Genomic DNA, 10,870 nt, shown 5'->3' with positions numbered 1-10,870 from the left:
GCGTTTTGATGTTGAAACGCGGGGTTCGACCCTGGCGTTTTGATGTTGTAACGCGGGGTTCGACCTTGGCGTTTTGATGTTGAAACGCGGGGTTCGACCCTGGCGTTTTGATGTTGTAACACGGGGTTCGACCTTGGCGTTTCGATATTGTAACGCGGGGTTCGACCTTGGCGTTTTGATGTTTAAACGCGGGGTTCGACCCTGGCGTTTTGATATTGTAACGCGGGGTGCGACCTTGGCGTTTTGATGTTGAAACGCGAGGTTCGACCCTGGCGTTTTGATGTTGTAACGCGGGGTTCGACCTTGGCGTTTTGATGTTGAAACGCGGGGTTCGACCCTGGCGTTTTGATGTTGTGACGCGGGGTTCGACCTTGGCGTTTTGATGTTGAAACGCGGGGTTCGACCCTGGCGTTTTGATGTTGTAACGCGGTGTTCGACCTTGGCGTTTTGATGTTGAAACGCGGGGTTCGACCTTGGCGTTTTGATGTTGAAACGCGGGGTTCGACCCTGGCGTTTTGATGTTGAAACACGGGGAGGACCTCAAGTAATCTCTTTTGTCATAGCGTTGCAAAGATCATTGTCTTGTAATCTTCGTCTTGGCTCCTTGAGAATATGAGAGTCGTCAGATTGTAACTCCCGATGTTGATTGTGAAGGCCGTTGATTAGAGCTTTCATCAGTTGTCGTGAAGGTCGTCAGATTGTAACCTTCAGTGATCTACGTGAAAGTCTTCAAATTGTAGTCTTCTGGAAGTCGTCAGATTGTAACTTCCATCATCGGTGTTTGATGGGGGATAAGCTATCTATTGTGATTTTTAGACAGCCTACATTCCTGCAATAAATTGGATGTCATAAAATCTACATCAATATAAATTTGGGTTATTCTCACTTATGTACCCTAAAGTTATGACCTTTAGCTTTGATATCCAAAAGTTTTTTTGACACTTGGAGCCCTTTTTTTCTTAATGTCGTAATGTTAAGAGGGGCATCAATGTGTTAGGAAAAAAAAACTTGGGGTACAAAGTTTTAGGGTATAATGCAAATAACTCTTCACGTTGATATACATGTAGGAAGAAAAAGGAATGTTATAGATAAAATAAATAATACCATTGCCTCTCTGAGGTTGAATTCATTTTCAATGTCAAACACAGATTTATCAAGCTCTTTCCAGTCTTTATTAAATTCATCACAGCTGTCTCCTACCCAGTTATGTCCTTCGCCAAGTAGGTGAGTCACTTAGGAAAAAATATGGTTAAACTCTAAATTCATATAGTCACCTCCAACAAAAGAATAAAGAACCAAAATAAAAAATAATCCGAAAGGTAGAAATAATTGTTTTCTAACTCAATAACAACTACCGTACATATATCGACAGTAGTCACATATGCTTTTTGTCATACTTGTCTTTAAACTGTAATCTAAATTCTAACTTATGATGAATGTTCTATGTCAGAGACTTATTATTAGTTTCTATGTCTTAAATGCTTACTTGAACATTAATACTCAACTTAAATATGATTTAGTCTTCAGAAGGCTCCTTATTGTGATATTGCAAAAAAATAAAAATAAAACTAACTGAAAAGACTTCTGCTGTTCTGCACAAATTACTGTAGAATGGTGGCTAGTTTGTCATATTGCAAAGGAATTGGTCACTCAAACTTTGTCATCAGGAATACAAAGTTGAGATTTTTCAATTGGAAAGTCTGAGCTAGATGTCCAAGATCTCCAAAATTTTGGCTTCCTATGTCTGAAGGTGGGTATGACCCCTATTGAGATCTTGGAGGATGTCTCAATGACGTTCAGGGAATTGGATTGGAGTTATTGACTCCATGTTTTTCTTGTGTCAAATTTAAGGAGGATGCAAATGTTCATTGGTTGGAATTACGCAGAACCAGAAATATTTGCCAATGTCCTGGTGTTTTTGGTGATTTTAATGTCACCTAATTGATCTTGAGAGGAGTGGTAGATCTTAATCTTTACGAGAGACTGATTAAACTAATATATATGTATTTTTAAATTTCATAAGGTCTGAACATTCCAAAATGAAGAAAACAAGAACATGTTTTGAAAGCAATATAGGATCTAAAGCTAGATTAATAGAGATTGCAAACCTTAATACCATCTATGCAAGATATAATTTGTGAATTACTATGAAGTAGTAATCTTTAATGTGTTCCTCAACACCATCTATGCAAGATATAATATGTGAATTACTATGAAGTAGGAATCTTTTATGTAACACATTTGCAATCTCCATTAATCTAGCTTAGGTCCTATATTGCTTTCAAAACATGTTCTTGTTTCCTTCATTTTGGAATGTTAAGATCTTATGAAATTTAAAAATACATATATACTAGTTTAATCAGTCTCTCGTAAAGATCAAGATCTACCACTCCTCTCAAGATCATTTAGGTGACATTAAAATCACCAAAAACAGGACATGACTGGCAAATATTTTCATAATTCCAACCAATGAACATTTGCATCCTCCTTAAATTTGGCACAAGAAAAACATGGAGTCAATAACTCCAATCCAATTCTCTGAATGCCATTGAGACATCCTCCAAGATCTTAATAGGGATCATACCCACCTTCAGGCATAGGAAACCAAAATTTTGGAGATCTTGGACATCTAGCTCAGACTTTCCAATTAAAAAAATCTCAACTTTGTATTCCTGATGACAAAGTTTGAGTGACCAATTCCTTTGTAAATATGACAAACAAGCCACCATTCTACAGTAATTTGTGCAGAACAGCAAAAGTCTTTTTCAGTTAGTTTTTTTTTCAATATTATAGTAAGGAGCCTTCTGAAGACTAAATCATATTTAAGTTGAGTATTAATGTTTAGGTAAGCATTTAAGACATAGAAGCTAATAATAAGTCTCTGACATAGAACATTCATCATAAGTTAGAATTTAGATTACTGGTTAAAGACAAGTGTGACAAAAACATATGTGACTACTGTCGATATATGTACAATAGTTGTTATTGAGTTAGGAAACAATTATTCCTATCTTTTGGATTGTTTTTTATTTTGGTTCTTTATTCTTTTGCTAGAGGTAACTATATGAATTTAGAGTTTAACCATACTTTTTTCCTAGACGACTCACCCACTGGGGGAAGGACATAACTGGGTAGGAGACGGCTGGGATGAGTTTAATAAAGACTGGAAAGAGCTTGATAAATCTATGTTTGACATTGAAAATGAATTCAACCTCGGAGAGTCAATGGTATTATTTATTTTATCTATAGAATTCCTTTTTCTTCCTACATGTATATCAACGTGAAGAGTTATTTGCATTATACCCTAAAACTTTGTACCTCAAGTTTTTTTTCTTGACACATTGATGCCCCTCTTAACATTACGACATTAAGAAAAAAGGGGCTCCAAGTGTCAAAAAAACTTTTGGATATCAAAGCTAAAGATCATAACTTTAGGGTACATAAGTGAGAATAACCCAAATTTATATTGATGTAGATTTTATGACATCCAATTTATTACAGGAATACTTTGAGAATTTTGAGGGGGCTGACTTAAGTGGACAAGAAGGAGAGGATCCTGAATTAGTGGGAGAATTTAATCAGATTGCAGTGGATGTCCTAATAGATGTATGTTTTTTCTAGATTTTTTTTTGTTTTTTGAATATTGTTATGATAAATATTTTAATGGTGATAAAATTCAAGCAAATAATAGGATGTCTCAAAAACTAAATGAATTTGTAATTTTTTCAGATACCATGTTGGATGAGTGAGGTGAAGCATGGCTCACTTCACGATGAGGAAAGACTGGGTTTTCTGAAAGATGTTGTGGGAATGATTGGTGAAGGGAACCTCCCAGACTGGGATTTTATCTTCCTGAAAAGTCCTGCTAAACTACTTCTAAATCCTGGTAATCCTTTCTCATGGCCTATGAAATTTTCATGGGTTTTATTTGGTTTTTTTAATGGAGACTAGCTCGCATATATCAGCTCGAGTTCAACTAAATTGTATATGCAAATAACTTCTTCATTACTAATCACTACAATTAGTTACCATGTCATAAGACCATTTTCAACAACTATGACCATGTTATTAGACCTGATCTCTTCAAAAAAAATTCTGAAGTTCTCAACGGAACAAAGAGTAGCATAATCTGGGAAAGAGAATTTGTTCCTATTGGTACATGCGTAGAACTGACTCTTTCTTTTACTTCTTCCTCTTTCTCTCTGTAGTAGAATCCAACTCCATATAGTTGGTTTAGTCAATGTAATTGATACTTAGTGTAATAGACAGCTATGAATATTGTACACTCTCTTGATAGTTTGTCCCAACATCTGATGTGATTGCGGGACATGTATGTAAAACTTTGAATGTAATTGGTAATAGACAGCTAGGAATATAGTTGCCTTTTATTAGTTTTTCTAGCAGCTGGGATATGCACCACTAATAGAAATATGCACCAATATTTCTATAGCTCGTTGTGCTATAGTGCTGACCTCCAATTTATATTCATATTTATCAAAGTAAAACAGAGTTATGTTTGGACATCTAGACATGAATAAGAACATCCTAAACTGGTTCCCTTATTTTCTTCTTTGGCGGCCTTTATTATGAGAATTTCTCAACTTTAGACAAAGAGACTTTTAGCTTCGATCGTTTTAACTCTTTATGTTGTTTCCCTTAGTTCTGTTTGAATAAACTGTGCATTGAATAAGATACTATGCATTATCATTTCTGGACTAGGAGGTGCTTGAAATTATCTTTTGAAAGCCTATGTATTACCCCCATCTTGATTTATACATCTTTGCTTAGCGTAGTATAATTTGACTCTGTTTGAGTTACTGTCTGCATTTCTTCATTTTGCATTTCTTGGTTACTGTTTGTCTTATTTATTTCACACCTTTTTGTCTCTCTCGAGCTATCAGTCTTAACACCCAATTCTGTAGGTACCCAGCAGGTTGCAGCAGCTGCACTGTTTTTCAATTCTTACCCTCAGGATTCGAAGAGGTATACTCGAATAACTGATGCAGGTTATTGGAAGAGGTCGGAGAGATTAAATGATGTCAATCCTGATGGCTTTCGATTCGATTACACCTATGAGCTGAGGGAGGAAAGTTCTCAACAGAGAACCTTAGGCTTACATGAGTACCGTCTACAAACGGAGCGGAAAGGATAACAAATTCTCATTGTGCTACATATATCATAAAAAGGAGAAAAGAGTAGTAGTTGATGAGATTGTTCCATGAGTGAGTTTGCAACTAGTCATTTGTACAGAGTTAGTTCTTGACTATTCATTGTACATAATTATGGTACAATTACTTTTTACTATACAGAGTTAGTTTCTGACTATTCATTGTTTACTACCATTGATTGTATAAGAATCATTGTTTGTTGATGAAGAACTTTGGGGTTGCATGATTACTGTGTTGTATATAGCATTAATGAGAGCTTGTTCACTGTGTTTCTTGAACTAGTTGTGTAAGGGTTTACTTTTTGGTTGGTTTAGTATCGTGTAAGAACCTTTGTGGTGTAATGATAAGATTAGTCTCTTTGATTTTGACTCGTTTTCTTTACAAACATTGAGTGAAGAGCACAGTGTTGCTTCAATTGCTGCCTCCTCATCAACATAGAATAGCAGTTTGAGGACATCAAAGCTTGTACATGGAAATAACGACAATAGAAACAGAGTCATTCCAATTTGTGAATATTATATGAGAAGTGCATCTGTATATTATTGTTTCTTTGAAGACATGAACACAAGAAGGAATTCATTTGAGAGTATCTCTTCAAGCCCATCTTCGGATGTGCAAAGAATGATGAACATCGAGATAGAAGTTGAAGAGAATTTGGCTCCGTGATGTTGGGACTTCTCGGGGGCACATGAGAATGATCTCTGAGGATTACTTGATTGATTTTAGTCACAAATCTTGATTGTGAAGATGTTAATGCCCCTGAGAAGCTCAAGCTGAAGAATTTTGCTGATGCTTTGAAGCTTTCAAGGTCCCTTAAGTCGAAGGAGATACTGGCATCCTTCACTAAAAAGGATATATCGTTATTTAATTTGATAAAAGTGTTGGCTGTATATTTCATGCCAGCATTCAACAGATGACTGCATTGATGTTCATATCAGTTAAGGCAGTAGTTGAATTGAGATGAAATACAGAGGACATATTACATTTCATTATACAATTATGTGGAAGCCAAGATTAATGTGGCTTTGCCAGGGGCTGTGTGATGTTGAAAAGTTTGCTTGTGTAATATGTTTAACTGTTCCGATATGCATCAAAGTGTTTGTATCATATAATAATATGGCAAGGGTTCTCGAATTATGAATTAAAGTTATTTTTATGCCATGGCACGCTAGCCATTGTTAGTGCGCCGGTGGTGGTTAGTGTTAGCAACACGATGGAAAACCGAACCACACATCGATGAAAGAAGGAAATTAAGAGAAAACAACTATAGAAACACACGAATTTAATGAGGTTTAGGCTGTTTAGCAATCAATGTTATTACATATGTCCATTTTCTTGGTGTAATACGTATAATTAGGTCATGATTCTACTAATAATCAATAGAGATTACAGGCAAACTCCCATGCCCCAATCTTTATTTCAGTAGAGGTGGCTATAGGGATCCAATTCTAGATCCCATTACTTTGTATACTCCATGTAAATTAGGCTCTACAAACAATTGAAAATATTAGGAGCTTGCTATATGATCTGAAACCTGAGAATGCAAACGAAGCCTGTTGGTGATCAAGTGAGCGGAACAAAGGCTGAGCCTTGATTCAGAATATTGGCATCTTTATAACTAGCTTTCATTTTGATTAAACTCTGTTGTTAGCAATCTCCTCTATTGCTAATTTTATGACTAGTATTATCCTTTTTTCTGCCTCTATCTATGTTTAGTATTATCCCTGGTTTTATTAGTTGAAGCTTGTCATTAATTTCTTCTTACTCATTTCTTATTGTATTTTTTAGAAAATTGTGAGTTATATTTCACAATTTCTCATCTCATAGTGATGCTCATTTATTCGTGGATGTCATCTTTCTCAATTATTCCGCATCATCATTTTGCTAGGAATAGCCTAGCGTATCATGTACCCCTCTTGTATTTTTTTTCAATCTAATCGGTATCATACATAAAAAAGTACTCGAAACTAAGTTTTTATACCCCTCTTGTATTTTTTTTCAATCTAATCGGTATCATACATAAAAAAGTACTCGAAACTAAGTTTTTAACTTTTCAATCTTGTTTCATTACTGCTAATCGGTATCATACATAAAAAAGTACTCGAAACTAAGTTTTTAACTTTTCAATCTTGTTTCATTACTGTCTTATTTAATGAAACGCTGGGGAGTTTTGGTCTCGCACTCTCTCTTAAAAAAATTATCTGGCATCATTTGATGATTTAATAAAACACAATTGTGGGGATAGACTTCATTAATCTTTCTGTATCATCATTTGATAAATTGCATTCTGTCCAGTGACAACATGTATATATGAAACAACTTGTTTTATTTTAGTTTTATTTATTTTTAAGAAGTGAAGCTTCTGATGGTAACTTGCTTATTTTACGTAATAATATTGTATTTATTTTTCCACAGGTCAACACGATGTGATTCCTTAACTCCCATGCGTTACAGTTTGAGCCTGATATGTCTACCAAAGCATTGCAATAATTATTTCAATATATTAATCTAATGACTTGTGTGAGACCAAAGAATATCATCCAAATTGCGTGGAAATGCTTTATGCCCTCAAACTTCACTTTTCAATGCTCACAACTTTATAATTCGAGGTCTTCAGATATAAATCTAACAAGTAGGTACAGAAGCATGGCGAGTAGGTACAGAAGCAAATCGAATTCCTTCGTTCTATATATAAATCTAACAAGTCGCAGCAGAAAGAAAAGAAAAAAGGGATATCATCGCTGACAAGCGTCACGCTTCTCTTCTTCTCACTTATTAATGGAGATGATCAGAATAGCACCGCGAGTAGGTATCTTGTGATGTCTCTTGGTGGCTGGATTGCATACGTAAAGGCACATGTCAGGCCGAGTATAACACAAGATCAAGCCGTTGCAAGAGCTTCGCACCAGTAATTTGCGATGTTGAGGCAAGAAACCGAGAACAGATTTGATGTCGAAGCCGATAGAATCCTCTTGCTGCAGGTGATTGGTTGGCGTGCTGACGTACACCGAGTCTTCATCGAACTCGTCGCCCACCTCATAGAAGAGTCCGGAGAGGGGCGAGGGTAGCTTCTTGCGGTAGTAACCATTGTTGTTGGTGATGATGGAGTTCCAAGATTTCGAAACACAGGCGAAGCGGTACAGAGATTTGGCGGGCAGTCGAGAGAGAATCTCAACCAGCAAGTCACACGTCAATTTGTTCGCGCTGCTCATCTCCATAGATTGATTTAATCTTTCCTTAGTTTGTTCAATTCAATATAGCAATCAGACCATATATTGGGTGGGGGTGAGAGAGAGAGTCCAAACCTTCTGCTACCATAAAAACACAACCAAGGATTCTAGTACCAAGAAAATATGTGCAGCAAATAAAAGTCATGATTAATATTCACTAGAAATCTTGTACGTGCAAATACATTTGATAGAAATAATTATTTTTCCCTATATTTTTTAATTTTGTAAATAACTTGCAACATATTTTAATTTTATTTGGTAATAGATAATGCATTTAATAACAGACGTTGAGAGGGCAAGATGTTTTTTAAGAAAAAATTGTCTTTCTTTGAACTTGGTATCATCTTTTCTCCAATTATTTTTCTGTTATACTTACTATTCTATTTGTACTATAGTTAACGTAGCGCGGAAGTGATAATCTCAAAATCTACCAAGGGGTGTTCTCTGAAGCCACAAAGAATGATCTCCGAATCCACGAAAAATTTTGAATCCGCGAAGAAAATATTGAGAAATGTTCTAAAATTGCAGTTGAGACACGTTACAGTTGAGATGTTTTTTCTAAAATTGCACCAAAATTGAGAAATGTTCTAAAATAGCACCAAAATTGAGAAATGTTATCTATAATACCCCCATAAGAAGGGGTTTTTGTCAATTTGAATCAGTTGGGTGGGTTTTTAAGACAATCCCCATAGTTGAGAGGGTTTTTAAAAATTAACTATTGTTTTAAATATGACTTATTCATAATTTGCCCATCAGAATTTTAATAATTTAATATTAGTCCCAAAAATTATTAATAGGATCTTGCCAACTGCCAACCGGGAGGGGGAAAAAAGAAAAGAAAAGTGGAGGAGAAAAAAAACTATCTCATCAAGTAAATTATTCAAGAAGTCTAAATTACGAACGAGCCCCTGCGGACATCGATGGCGGACAACCAAGATTCAAGAATTACAATAGAGCCATCGGGCCCACAACCACCAAACTAGGGCTGTGGATGGTTCAGTCCAAACCAAAAAAACCGACCGAACCGATCGAAAATTAACGGTTCAGGTCGGTTTTATTTGTAAGTCGGTTCGGATCAGGCTGAAAACTTTTCAACCTGAACCGCCCGAACCAACCGCATCAGTTAACAGTTAACACTATAATTTTGACCCGTAACCCGTACCCGACCCGTTCATATGTAAAATCCCTCAAAGGGAACCTAAACCCTAGCTCCATTCTCCAAGCCTCCAACAACTCCCCAAGCCTACAGCCGCCACTCGCCAGCCCACTTCCTCCGCGGCTCCGCCTAGCAGTTCCGCTTCCGCAAGGACCGCAACTCAGTCCCGAATCCAAGCCTCCATTCTCCAAGCCTCCCGATCTCAAGTGCGAATCCCGATCTCCAGGTCTCCGGAATCTCAGTCCCGTTTCCCGATCTCCAAGTCTCCCGATCTCCGATGAACACGGGTAATAATTGTTTCTATTTGGGTAAGCCTGTAGATGGTATTGATCCTTACTTTCGAAATGCTGTGCAGTATCCTCAAGAAGGAAACGACGAGCATGCCATTGAGGAACACGGAACAGATCGCACTCCCCAAATACTCTCAGGCACTTTTCAGAGTCAAGTTTTTTCGAGTGATGAAGATCACGAAACTGGAAAAGAAACTGGCAGTTGTATCTCTGTTGACTGCAAGGTAACTAGAAGTGACGGTGCTATACCAAGTCCTCTAAGTGTCTTCAATATCTAAAATCGTAACATTATTTCCCAATTTAAACTATTTATTGCTTTTATTTAATTCTCTTTCTCTCAATGCATCACCCATCTCTATGAGACTGTCTCATGTTGGCCTATAGCCTATTTGGAGTTGAATGCTAAAGATATAGCTTGATGCGTTCTGCTTATTAAGTTAATGGGAATACCTATCTGACAGAAGCATTTACCTAATGCTTAATTTGGACTTAAACCTCTTTATTGCCAGTTCAAAATGTCAAATTTTTTACTTTTATGCATTCTGGGTGAGTCACCTTGTTGCAAAAGATGTTTCATTAGGTCTTTAGCCTTGCGACTGTGGTTCAAAAATCCTTGTATTCATAAATGTGTAAAGTAATGCTGATGAAGTTTGATGTTTGTCACAAACCTATTCTTGAATTTAGATTACATTTTGATTAGAACCAAACCGCACCGAACCGACTTGCAACAGTTCGGTTCGGTTTTGAATAATGGGTGGTTTGGTTCGGTTGTTCAAAATTTGATAAAAACCGAACCAACCGACTGTTTGCACACCCCTACACCAAACGTTGGCACGCCATGCCCAGCAGGGGGTCCCACTTTGCGCCTTAAAACCCCAACCTCGCCCCCGAAATCTCTCCGCAAAAATCTTGCCACAGAAGACGATGACGATAATGTTGCCGGCATCGAGGCTACTGCCTTGGCGTGTTCCGACGACCCTACTGGTGGAGGAGAAGCAGCAGCAGCTCCGCTTTCTACGGGCGGAG

The 10,870-nt window shown here is 37.0% G+C and overlaps 2 protein-coding genes across 18 annotated transcripts in view; both read left to right on the top strand.

Moving 5' to 3' along the window:
* LOC109851255 overlaps positions 1–8,174 on the top strand; it is a 23,190-nt gene extending 15,016 nt beyond the window's left edge. For 12 of the 17 annotated variants that reach the window (XM_020421308.1, XM_020421299.1, XM_020421307.1 and 9 more), the window contains 3 exons: positions 3,502–3,606; positions 3,730–3,886; positions 4,923–5,432. In XM_020421308.1, coding sequence (XP_020276897.1) covers positions 3,502–3,606; positions 3,730–3,886; positions 4,923–5,152 — 492 coding nt within the window. In that variant the 3' untranslated portion in view covers positions 5,153–5,432. Of the gene's footprint in view, positions 1–773; positions 3,228–3,501; positions 3,607–3,729; positions 3,887–4,922; positions 5,433–7,583 lie in introns of those variants that run through there. The other 5 variants (XR_002249734.1, XR_002249735.1, XM_020421297.1 and 2 more) reach the window with 4 other exon arrangements.
* Positions 8,271–10,870, top strand: part of LOC109820814 — an 8,793-nt gene continuing 6,193 nt past the window's right edge. Inside the window, exons 1-3 of the mRNA XM_020387010.1 lie at positions 8,271–8,357; positions 9,522–9,841; positions 9,910–10,068. Coding sequence (XP_020242599.1) covers positions 8,271–8,357; positions 9,522–9,841; positions 9,910–10,068 — 566 coding nt within the window. The remainder of the gene's footprint in view (positions 8,358–9,521; positions 9,842–9,909; positions 10,069–10,870) is intronic.

This window comes from Asparagus officinalis, chromosome 8 (assembly GCF_001876935.1).
Source record: "Asparagus officinalis chromosome 8, Aspof.V1, whole genome shotgun sequence".
In the NCBI taxonomy this organism is placed as follows: domain Eukaryota; kingdom Viridiplantae; phylum Streptophyta; class Magnoliopsida; order Asparagales; family Asparagaceae; genus Asparagus; species Asparagus officinalis.
Note: the sequence above shows the minus strand (reverse complement) of the source record. Positions and strands in the feature narration are given on the sequence as shown.